This window comes from Bos javanicus, chromosome 1 (assembly GCF_032452875.1).
Source record: "Bos javanicus breed banteng chromosome 1, ARS-OSU_banteng_1.0, whole genome shotgun sequence".
NCBI classification, from domain to species: Eukaryota; Metazoa; Chordata; class Mammalia; order Artiodactyla; family Bovidae; genus Bos; species Bos javanicus.
The window spans coordinates 151736401-151749372 of NC_083868.1; the positions used below are offsets into that span (position 1 = coordinate 151736401).

The 12972-nt window shown below is 44.1% G+C and overlaps 1 protein-coding gene across 1 annotated transcript in view; it reads right to left on the reverse strand.

The window, feature by feature from the left end:
* The window catches only part of COL6A5 (collagen type VI alpha 5 chain), a 159908-nt gene that overhangs the window by 94411 nt on the left and 52525 nt on the right, over nt 1-12972 (reverse strand). Inside the window, exons 7-12 of the mRNA XM_061424880.1 lie at nt 10392-10967; nt 7211-7786; nt 5168-5508; nt 4974-5055; nt 3169-3311; nt 2236-2328 (exon numbers count right to left, since the gene is read on the reverse strand). Of these exons, the coding sequence (XP_061280864.1) occupies nt 2236-2328; nt 3169-3311; nt 4974-5055; nt 5168-5508; nt 7211-7786; nt 10392-10967 (1811 nt within the window). The remainder of the gene's footprint in view (nt 1-2235; nt 2329-3168; nt 3312-4973; nt 5056-5167; nt 5509-7210; nt 7787-10391; nt 10968-12972) is intronic.

Below are 12972 nucleotides of genomic sequence, written 5' to 3' on the forward strand. Positions count from 1 at the left end.
AGGGACTCTCAAGAGTCTTCTCCAACACCACAGTTCAAAAGCATCAATTCTTCGGTGCTCAGCTTTCTTCACAGTCCAACTCTCACATCCATACATGACTACTGGAAAAACCATAGAATTGACTAAACAGACCTTTGTTGGCAAAGGAATGTCTCTGCTTTTGAATATGCTATCTAGGTTGGTCATAACTTTCCTTCCAAAGAGTAAGCGTCTTTTAATTTCATGGCTGCAGTCACCATCTGCAGTGATTTTGGAGCCCCCCAAAATAAAGTCTGACACTGTTTCCACTGTTTCCCCATCTATTTCCCATGAAGTGATGGGACCAGATGCCATGATCTTCGTTTTCTGAATGTTGAGCTTTAAGCCGACTTTTTCACTCTCCTCTTTCACTTTCATCAAGAAGTCAGTAAAAAGGCTGAGATCAATTATCTTTTCACAAGGATGGACAGTGTGACTCCTGAGCAAGAATCATTTTTAAGCCCTTCAAATAAACCAGACTCCTTTTCATTGTGCGATCTAAAATGTATTTGAAAAAGTGCATAAAAGTAAATAGACTATAAAGGTACAACTTAATTGTTATGAAGTGAATATCAGTGTAACCACTGCCCAGGCCAAGAAATAGGACATGGCTGATACCCACACTTAGCCGCTACCCCAATCACAAAGCAGTCCCCATCCCTTCCCTGGGAACAGACGCTTGCTTTTATGATGATATTTCCAAGTCTTTGAAAAATACTTCACTACTTAATTATTCATCCCTGGATAGAATAACTGTAGGTTAGTTTTGCCTGTTTTCAAACTTTTTATAAATCTATCATACCATATGCACTTTTCTGTGTTTTGCCTTTTTTTTTTTTTTTGGCCATTATTGTGTTTATAAAATTTATACCTGTTGTCATGTGTAGTTGTAGTTCATTCATTTTCATTCCCTTAGAGCATTCCACAGAATTAAAATACCATGATATATATATATATACATATATATGTATGTATATATATATGTGTGTGATATATTTATATAACATATACTTATTTATGCTATTGCTGTGTAATTCATTTTTTAAAGGCAAGGCTCTGCAAAGCTACACTCTTTTTGTAGTTCAGTCATGACCCAGTGTTCATGAAGCAAAACTTTCCCCACCATTTCTAACACCTCTTGCCACCTTTAAAACTGTCTAAAGTCTAAATTGCAAAGCCAAGGAGCAATACCCCAAAGTCTACATAAGAAAAAAAAAGGAGTCATTCTTAATAGTAGAATCAAAAGCGAGTCTTCTGAACCCTCCTATACTGTTGGTAGGAATGAAAATTTGTGCAGCCACTATAGAAACAGTATGGAGGTTCCTCAAAGAACTAAAAATAGAGTTGTCATACAATTCTGTGATCCCACTCTTGGGAAAATATCTGAAAAAAAAAACTCTAATTTGAAAAGACACACACTCCAATGTTAATAGCAGCACTGTTTACAATAGCCGAGATATGGAAGTAACCCAAATGTCCATCAACAGAGAAGTGGGTAAAGAAGATGTGGTATATTTATACCATGGAATATTACTCAACCATAAAAAGAATGAAATGATGCCAATTGCAACCACATGGGTGGACCTAGAGATCATCATATGAAGTGAAGTAAGCCAGAAAGAGAAAGACAAGTGTCTTATGATATCATGTGTATGTGGAATTTAAGAAATTATACAAATGGATGCATTTACAGAACAAAAATAGACTCGCAGACATAGGAAACAAACCTATGGCTACCAAAGGGGATGGAGGGGAGGAATCAGCTAGGAGTTTAGATTAGCAGATACACACTACTATATATAAAATAGATAAACAAGTTCCTGCTGTGGAGCACAGGGAACTATACTGAATATCCTATAATAAACCATAATGGTTTATTATAGGCTTATGGAAAAAGAATGTGTGTGTGTATATATATATATGTATAACTGAATGTATATCTATTTCTCTCTATATATGTGTGTGTATATAATTGAATCACTTAGCTGTATAGTAGAAATTAACACAACATTGCAAATCAACTATATTTCAATAAAATATTTTTTTTTTAAATGTGAACCTTTTTGATCGGGCTCGTACCCCAGAGAAGTCACACGAACGGCCCAAAGTAATTACCTCAGCATCAAGTGAAGGCTGAAAACCCACCCACTCAGTCTCAGTTCCATCTGTACCAAATCAAAGCCCATTAGGTACGGCAGTGTCACAACTGAATGGTACCTGGGAGGCTTGTGGCCCTCGGCTCCCCTGAGGTCCTGGAATCCCTGGGCATTTGCAAAACTGACAGCAACACGTCCTCTCTGCAATGTTCCCCTGGGAAAAAGAAACACTGAGTGAGAAGCCGTGGTGTGGAAATTCATCACATAAGAACTGAACTGACGCAAATCATAATTCACCACCTACAGCCCATCCTCTCTCATTGGGTGAGGGACTGCAAATAATAAGAGGGTTTTTTTGTGTGTTTTTTTTTTAACCTTGAAGAGAAAGCATCAGATTAGCAATTGTACGGGCAACATACCTTCAATGATCTCTATTTATAGAAGGGGCACTCACCACACAGATGACCACTGGTTGGTTCCTAGTTGACAGGCTCTTGTTTCTTGGGATTTCTGCAGCAGAAACTGCTGGGGTTTTGTGTGTGTGTGTGTGTGTGTGTGTTTAATTATTATTTGATTAGGGGTTGGTTGGGTTTTTAGTTTCCTCAGCTTTCATTTGGTGAGATGACAAAGGGTGAAAGGTCATGGGGAAACAAAAACCAATGCTCTGGGCTGTCACACTTTTTCATATGCTAAAGACCATGTACTGAATTTAGGGCAAACAAGGGAATCTTTGAGAATACTCATCAAGATTCCAGTCTTGTTCCCAGGGCATTTTTTGAAAAGATTTATCTATTTATTTTTGACTGCACTAGGTCTTCGTTGTCGAGGGCTTTCCTAGTTGCAGCAAGCAGGGGCTATGTTGCTGTGTGTGGAGCACAGGCTCTGGGTACCCAGGCTTCAGCAGTTGTGGCACACGGGCTTAGTTGCCCTGAGGCATGGAATATTCCTGGAACCCACGTCTCCTGCATTGGCAGGCGGATTCTTAACCACTGGACCACAGGGAAGACCTCCCAGGGCATTTCAAATAACGTGGGGTTTTTGTTCAGCAACTCACCAGATACTGTGATAGCATACTGCCCAGTTCCTTCATTCCAATGGTCAGGTGAGTCCTGTAGTCAAACCCTTTTCCAAATTCGAAGCTGGAAAACTCATCGTGAGTGGTTTCATTTAGGGACACTACCAGCAAAGCATCAAGTCCTAGGCAGCAAAAAAGTGGTGATAAAACCCAAGGAATCACACTCCCGAAAGAAGGAAAGCCCATCTATTTCCTTCCAGTGAACATGATTCAAAGAATCAGAAAGAGGGGGAAATAAGAGAAAGAAGTGCTCTTGACATTGAAGAACCCAAGAGCAGCATTGCCTGCATCTTTTGTACACATGTGAGGCACTGGTTCCTGACTTCAGCACGAAATCTAAGAAATCTTACACAAAAAGACTAGCAGAAGACTGTGTTTGATACCTCACCACCAGTCCTAATGAAGTTCTTGGGCATTTGAAAGCAATTTTTAAGAAAGGTAGCTAGTAACATACTTTTTCTCACCACTTTAAAAATTGAAGTATTGTGTAAAAAAATTTACAGTGTTGTGTTAGTTTGAAGGGCACAGCAAAGTTATTCAGTTATATATATACATACACATAGGTTATTCTAAGATGCCTAATATATGTCAGTATCTGCGCTCTACAGTAGGTCCCTGCTGTTCATCTGTCTTATACATACTTGAGCATATGTTAATCTCAAACTCCTAATTTATCTGCCCCACCACTATCCCCTTTGATAACCATACGTTTGTCTTCTATGTCTGTGAGTCTATATCTGTTTCGTAAATATTTGTCTTTCTCTCTCTGACCTACTTCACTTGGGCTTCCCTCATGGCTCAGCTGGTAAAGAATCCGCCTGCAATATGGGAGACATGCGTTCGATCCTTGGGTTGAGAAGATCCCCTGGGGAAGGGAAAGGCTACCCTCCTCCAGTATTCTGGCCTGGAGAATTCATGGATGGAGGCAAGGGTAATTAATGCAGGGGGATACAGAAGCCCAACACCCCTGCCTGAAGTGTACAGCCTGTGCTCCAGAGTCCCTCGGGAATCAGACCAAGGTGAGGACTTCATGGAAACACACCCTCGTCCACAACCTCCACTTCTCTTTGCTGCTTCTCTATCTCGGTAAGCCACGCACACACAGTTTCCTCTCCCAGATGCAGCTTCTAGGGACCCTAAGACACTTCCTATTGTGTCTGATTTTCCATGGGAAAGACTGCGTCATGGATTTTGAAAAGCACTCCTCACTGCTTCTCCCCTGTCCATGTCATAGTTTCAGATGAGCTGGGAGCAGAAATGGAGCATCACAGACAGAGACAGCAAGCGTCTTAGGTTCCCTAGAAGCTGCATCTGGGAGAGGAATCTGTGTGTGCGTGGCTTACCGAGGTAGAGAGAGAAGCAGCAAAGAGAAGTGGAGGTTGTGGACAAGGATGTCTCCATGAAGTCCTCGCCTTGGTCTGATTCCCGAGGGACTCTGGAGCACAGGCTGTATACTTCAGGCAAGGGTGCTGGGCTTCTATAGCCCTCTGTATTAATTACCCTTGCCTCCATCCATCAGGTGGAATACGTTATAACCCCAACCTCCTCTCCAAGAATCAGGTCACTGGTCAGGTCAGTCATAGGCACCGGGCTATAGAAGCACTTGACTGTGGCATTTGCAGTATCTGGGGGATGCCTGTGTGGTCAAGAGGGGTTGGGCAGGGCACCAGTGGCATTTGCTTCAAGGGGCCAGGCAAACCCCAAGTTCCAGAGCACCCGCGTAGGTAGAGACTTGTTCAGCACATCCCCTGCTTCATTATTTACATTTTCAATTTCAAGTTTACCTGCTTCCCTGAGCCTGTCCGATTGATCTTCAAGCATCATTTTGCTTTCACCCCCAAGACCATCTGAAAAGATGAGCAACACCTGGAGAAAGAGGAGAGCGTAGAATGGGACGACTCGAGAACAAAACGTATAACTGGGAGGGAGAAACTAACGAACGGACATGGAGATGGGAGCTAGAAAGTGACTTGGTTACCTGTCCTTGGGATGTAGACACATTCTCAAAGGTGTCCCACATGGACTGCAGGAACTGCGCATCCAGGTGAGTCGGTCCGTTGACGGTGACTTGCAGGAGGCTGTCAAATATTGTTTGCTGGTAGATTTGGAACTCGGCAGGGACGTTCTGGCCACTGTTCACCTTAAAGGCCACGCTCACCTGCACCTCTGCACCTGCCCCGCAGCTGACACCCCTGATGGAGGTGATGTCCTCTAAGATGCTTGGGAGGTATGACTGCAGCCGGGGGTGGCCGTGGAACAATGGCTGACCCGGCAGGTGAGTGGAAATGTCGAAGCCAACCACAATCTCCATAAAGCAGTCTGGAGATCAAGGAAAACAAGGCCACATTAATGACCAGCCAGGAGTAAGGAAGGGCAGAGGGTTCTGAAAAGGCAGAGCATCACGGTCTAGGGCTGGAGGGTCTCTAGGACCCAAAACTGTCTCATAAGGAGAATACTAGCTGCTGGGTCAGCATGCAATACAGGTGTTTCTTCTGTCCCCTTTCAAATGTTACACGTTTCAGGGGCTATTTGAAGTCTAATCCTGGTTTATTCTCAGGCTGGCCTCATGTGTATGTGTGTGTGTGTGTGTGTGTGCATGCATATTTTCTTCACGTAATGAGGACATATTATGATGAATATAATTATAAAATATTTGGATCGTTCTTAGAGTTTACTTAGTCCAGAGGCCATCAACTCAGTCAGCAACAAAGGACAGGAGGGTCATGTTATCAAGTCAAGCGGGCAGTGGGTGAGAAAGTGAACGCAGAGCAATGACCCATCTGTTCACCATTCACTTCCAACTGAGAGTCGCTGTGTGGGAAAGGGGGCCCAGGCCGGTCACATTGTCTGATTTTTTCAGAGAAGCCTGAAATCTACATTTTAATGTGAAACCTCGAGTCTGTAAATACGATCAACTAATTTCATGAGATCACAACACCAAATAGGACAAACTCAATTCAGCAGCGAGTTGCTACTTGGTCACCCATGACACTGTCCAGTTGCTCGTCTTACACACAAGGAGATGGTGAGGCAGGGAAGCTGCTGCTGCTGAACCAGAGCCGGAACCCTGGCTTTCTGATTCCAGTCCTGGACTCCTCTACCACTGTCATCTGCCCCCAGTGAGCACCCCACCAGACAGCTTCGAAAAACCAATGTGGTTTGTAAAAGAACTGTCTTCCTTCATAGTAAGTCTAGAAACAGAAGGCCTGTGGGGAATTTCTGCTGTTGCACAAATTCCATAAAATATTATCCTTCACTGATGCTCTGTCCTCCCAACTCCCAGTCCCAAGTGTACAGAACCTGAGTCCTGCACACAGCTCTCAGTTGGAGCTGAAGAATGACATCCCCATCAGATGGACCACAGCTCTGCATTTATTTTCTTCAGTCCCAACCCATGTGACTCACTTCCATGACGCACCTGGCCTTTGCAGCCATCAGCCCCGGTGACCTTTGGAAATTAAATAATCCCCAAGGCCAATTCAAATCTTTACTATGTTATGATTATACAGATGCCATCATTAAAAGATGAAAATGTACCAGACATGTGCTGATACAGTTGACACAGACAGACACATACACAGACATGCACACACACGCACACATACTGAGTCCCTTACAAGATGGTTCAACAAAGTTAAAATAGGAAAAAGTAAAATTAGCGAATGTTTATTTTGCTTACTTCCTGTGGAATGCAGGGAATAGCTCTGGGACTTTCGGAATCAGAGAGGATAGAAATAGAAGGCTGAGTTCCAAGTGTTAAGAAGAATATAACCCCTGGATTGTAGTGGAAGAGAAGGCTGAGCCAGGCACACAACCCAGGGCATCCTCTGGCCTCTGAACCCTTTCCCCTACCTCTGGGGAAGGCTGACCAATCCCAGACTTTTGGAAACAGAGGAGACGCCTATTCTCATTGCATATTATTCTAAACCACATCCTGTTAGATTCACCCAAAGACACCCTGGGAAATGGACAACCAGGAAGCTGCAATCAAACAAAAGCAAAGGAGCAAAGGAGCACTTACTGGTTTTCCCGCAACTCTTGCAGATTTCACGGATCATTCTTTTTTTCACATCCACATTCTTTAATTTATCAAAGTCTTGAAAAGTGATGATTTTTTCAGAACTGCCCGTTATTGGCAGGAGCTGTTCCTTGTAAACATCTCCTATGCCCAGAGCCAGAATACAAATGCCAGCTTCTCTCAGGGCCTCCACTGCCTTTGACACATCATAGCGGGGACCCCCAGATGTGATGACCACCAAAGTCTGAGGGACACCAGCGCTCCTTCTGCCACCAGCGGATGGCTCAAACATAATGCCCACTTTTCTCAGGGCCAAGTCTATTCGCGGAAGGCCCTTGCTCTTGGTGATAGCTTGAATCCGAGACTTCCATTCGGTTTTCGTCAGAGAGTTCTGTAACTCGATGATTTCTTGGTAGCGGCTCCCAAATTGGGCCATCCCAATTTTCATCCTCTCAGATGGAATGTCAAAATTATCAATTAAGTCTGACAAGAAAGTTGTCATGGTAACAAAGTCTGAATCAGATACCATGTCAGAGCCATCACAAAAGAAAATCACATCAGCTTCTGGAATGTCACAGGCTGCAATTGAAAAAAAAAGAATCACTGATTGTCCTCAACAATCATTCTAAATTTCCCCTTCGCTCAAATATTTAATTGCTTTAGTAGAAATCCTCACACTCATGGCAAATTGAAACGAGATAACAGATGAGAGGTCACAATTGGCCCTCAAAGAGAAGAGAAAGTAGTGGTGAGGAAAAGCTTAATAGGCTTTGTTTCAAATTTAATAATTTACATGATACATCTGAAAGGACACTGAAAGCTACTCTGAGAAAGGAAGGAAGAAGTTTGACTAGATTGACTATAGTCACTGAAAGGTCATTGCAAAGGCCTGAAATCCATTCAACACTCCCACACTGAAACATCCACCCAAGCTGAGTGCCACTGTTCTCGAGTGCCATTAGTAATTCTGTTATTATTAATGCCACCACTTTACATTTGTGCTGAAAATTATCACTTTAAAAATGTGTTTAGCATACTACAGTGGTTAACATTCATGACCACCTTATGAGGAATTATTCTGATCTTAGGTAGAGAAAAGGAATCCAGTGGTTAAGGTGCCTCAGAATAAGCAATCACTCTGCAGTGGAGCTGGTATCTGGATCCCTTTTATCCGTAAATCCAGCACTTTTTTCTACTACAAATTGCTTTAATAATATCGTAGCCCAAATATTGAAATCTCATGGACAAGTGTTAGTCAACATTGGTTACAGGGTCGTCTTTCTGAAGTCCCATGTGACATGACCCAAAACAAGGAATGATCTTTTACGCTCAGTTTCCATCAAATGCAAAGGCTGGGATGGAGCTGTACTAAAGTGCTCAGTGAAGGTAACTGGGATGATGGGGCGTGCATCATGGACTTCTTTTGCCTCTTCTGCTTCCCCCTCTTTCCTTCAGAGCTGTGCCCCCCTAATAAACATCTTGCATACAAAAGTTAGACTATTATCTCAACATCTATCTCAAAACTCCGTCTTGACACCTACCTCCAAAAGTAGGTGTGGGAGATGAGAAGAAAGCAGTCCACAAAGAAGAGACTCTAGTCTTACTAATAGTCCTAGATATGGTGGGGATCCAGGGATAAATAAGAGTCCCAGCCTGCCCAATGAACTCAGTCTTGTTACAAGGACAAATAAGGAAGCAGCAAGCATGTGTTAGATGCTACCATCTGGAGAAATAGAAGGTGCAGGAGTCAGGGGACACAGCAGAGACACCGACATGTGCTGGGTCAGAAACTGGCAAACAAAATCTGAAAGGTGACAAGCAAGCTAGATGCAGCCAGGGGAAGCCGTGGGCTGGTGTGTCTGTGCTGGGCAAGTGATGCACGCGAAGATGAAGGGACTTCAGGATGACTAGGGAGGCTGGGAAGCAGGGGGCAATTGAGGTTGGAGATGTCAGCAGGACCTACTTGGAACTCAGGAGTTTAGAAACAGTAACCTGCGGTAACCTGCAGTGACATAGCCTAGTTTGTATCAGAAAGATGCCTTGGGGACAGTCATGTTTTCTTAAAGAGGATACCCACATTCTGTATCTGAAACCAAGAATCTGAATTTATTGCTTACTTAAGTAAAGTAGGGTTGTGGAGATCAGACGTAGTTTTACTCAGCCCAGCAAATGCTGGTCTGGCACAAGATCTGGGGGAAGGTTTTGTTTGGGGTTGGAGGATTTCACAGAGAAGGGAGTGGGTTAATGTCAGTGGACAAACCACAATTTGTGTTGGAAACAAAAGTAGGTTTCAAGCTAGTAGAGAGGAAGGAAGGGAGGTGGAAAGGAAAAAAAGAAGGAAGTTGGAAAAAGGGAGGGAAAAAGAAAGAAGAAAGGAAGCTAGCTGGCTGGTTGATGTGTTTGCCATGTGGGGAGGACCAGGCCAGTACCTGGGAAGGATTCCAGACTTCCAAGGAGGCACAGTGACCCTCCTAGAGGGTGGGTTGATCTCCGCTGCTTTTAGGTCAGGTGGCAAATCTCACCCCTTGCTCACTCAGACATGATGCCTCCAGCTTGTCCTACTCCAGGGGTATCTCCTGGTTCAGCTCTGACCACTTCCTTCCTGGTTCCTGGAAACTGGTCTCTGTTATCCCATTCAATCCCACTCCTGGCCTTGATTCAGAAAAGCTCACAGCCCTGGTTGAACTTCCAGGGTGCTGGAATCCCTGCAGTGATTCCCTGTAGGAATCACTTCCTACAGGGTGCTGACAATCCCATTTAGAGGGTCCTAGAATCTTGAAAACAAAAGCCTATCTGTTCAAAGCATGAAACTTTCCACTTGAGTTTGGCCTGAACCTGATACAGAGTAGTTGCACTGGGACCATCAAGCAAATGCGCAGCACAGGCAACCATGAAATGGGGACAGCTGAATAGGGCCCTAGGAAGAGCGAAGGAAAGGGAAAGGAGAGGCCTGACAGCAAGGAACGCTTCTGCAAACTTCTCGTATAACGTCTTCAGTACAGCAGCGAAGGACCTTTAGATGTTGCTGAATCAAGAATGCATTTCTCTCAGAGCTGAGAAAACTGGTAGCCTGAGTAGAGGAACGTTCAGCCCATGCCATCTGGGTGATGGGAAGCCAAGCGTAATCACTTATTTTTTTTGCGTAAACTTGTATTGCTACACCAACTTTAAAAGCACAACTCACCCTCTTGCGAGTTGTTACACATACTGTCTTGCACAGGCAGGTAAATATCTTTCAGTTTGTCGAAACCACTGACATGGATAGTGTAGTTTTTATCCCCCGCCATGGTCTCCAGTTCCGCTTGGTCAGCCGCACCTACACCCACTGCGTAAATGATGACGCCTTTGGCTCTTAATTTTGAGGCCGCCTCACCGAGCTTATCTCTGTCGTGAGATACCCCATCTGTGATAACGATCAGCATCTGCCTCACATTTTGTTTGATACGGCTGCCGTGTTCTTCTGTGAACATGTCATTCGTGCGCTCCAGAGCCTTGGCGGTGTAGGTTCTTCCCGCCGTATCCCTGCGCCTCCTCAGATGCTCGATGATGGCTGGTTTACTTGAGTACTTGTTGAGGTAGAAAAGAACCTCGGGGTCATCTGAGTATCTGAGCGCTCCAAACCGAACGCGGTCCAGGCCCACGTCTGATTTCTTCACCAGGTGGATGGTGAGGTTGATCATGTGTTCTTGGTCCTCGGGGTTGATGCTGCCTGAGTGGTCCAGCACGAACACGACGTCTAACTGCTGAATCCGTTTACAATCTGAAAGCAGAAGAGAGCAGGCGTGACAGGCTTCTGCAGTGCATCCTGCACAGATTCCTAGAAGGGAAACCAGTTATGTGTGCCTTGTACCTCTCACGTGCCAGACACCTCACTGCTCTTAGGGATGGCTGATGCCATTTTAAAGAGAAAAGAAACTTCAGGCTCAGAGATGTTCAACTTGCCCACATCACGATTCTAAGGACACTGGCGCTCCTATCTATGATGATCAGATAGGAGCGCTCCTAACTCCATGATCAGATCAGCACTTCCCACACCTCCCTACTCTGTTCTGCTAAACCGCTTCAGGTCCTTTACAACAACGTTTGCTAAGCAGGCTTTCACCTGGAAGGGAATGTCAGGAGATGAGTCAGTGTAGTACAGTGGTGAGCCATGACTGATTCTTGCCAGACTGGCCTGCATTTTTGAAGGGCTCGGGGGCTCAGTGTACAACCTTGGAGTTTCTGTCTTGCCCCTTCAGACTCCAGCTGTCGCCTCAGCTTCTGGTAGATAAATTTTCCTCTGTGCTCCATGTGTCTTCACATTTATTTGTGGCCCTCCCTCTGACCTTCCCAAGCTGGAGCCCAGAAAATCCCACACAGGGGAAGAGCTAAGACACTTGTCACCACACCCTAGCCCCAAGCCCTCCTCCTCTGTAGAAGCCAAGCACCCACTCTGGGTGGACCCCCAAAGTATGAGCTTATTTCCACTCTTCCTCCCCTGAGTAGCTTAAGCACATGCTTCCCAATGGTTCACCCTCTACCTGCCAACCTTACCTCCAATCCTTATTTCTGGCAGTGAGATCTCCAAGTTTTCAAGGATCTTCCATTGCAGATGAGCCCAGGCCATGTAGGAAGAATGACTCACCATGATTTGGCAATGAGTCATATGAGTCATAACTCAATACATATTTATGAGTTGACTTGATACACATTTATAAATTTACCTGATAAATTTATAAACCAAATGTACAAGTCAGCTAAAATTCTACCTTATGCTATAGACAGGGCCTCTACAAATATGACATTTCTCAATGAAGAAAGGCCAGGAAGAACCCTTTGCATTTCAAAGGTGGAACTGTGGCCTTACTGCGAGCCCTTCTTAGAATATCTCCACAATCCCAAGAGTTTGGGAATTACTGCCATACATGGAGGAAGAAGAAAAATTCCAGTTAAGCCTTTCCAAGAGAAATCTTAGGGCCATTGCCTAAAGCTCAGTTTATACTAAGACATCTTACTTGTTAACCTTCTGAAATTTTGAACAACAAAGTCCAAAGGAGTTTTCTATTGCCATAGGAACAGCATACAACAAAGTGACTAGTGTTTTGGTTTCTTCTGTTAGTTGTAGCCAAAACACAGATAACAGCAGCACATGATAGATTTAAAAGACCTGGTGGTGTTAGCCTTACATGTGAATTTATAGCAAGTTCTGACACAAGTCATTAAAATTGGTGGGCTCAAACCTAAGGTTGCTTAAACCAATTTGAAAAGCACTATAGTTCGTCAGATAAAAGTGATGACTCCAAGAGATCAATTTAAGTAAAGTAACAAATTAAAATTTTCCAAAAGGATAGGTATATGAACAGGCAAATGGAAACTACTTAGCTGAGAGAGGGTAAGAAGACTAATGTAAGGAATAAAAATATACACTGTATCTTTACAAAGAAGGTGCAGAGTTGTGCTTTGGATACTGGACCTAATTTAACTGAGAGGAAGATGGCTGTATATTTCTAATTACACATTCTTATGTGTACATACTTAACAGTGGTTATAGGTAGCCAGGAGAAGGCAATGGCACCCCACTCCAGTACTCTTGTCTGGAAAATCCCATGGACGGAGGAGCCTGGTGGGCTGCAGTCCATGGGGTCGCTAAGAGTCGGACACGACTGAGTGACTTCACTTTCACTTTTCATTTTCATGCGTTGGAGAAGGAAATGGCAACCCACTCCAGTACTCTTGCCTGGAGAATCCCAGGGACGGAGGAGTCTGTTGGGCTGCTGTCTATGGGG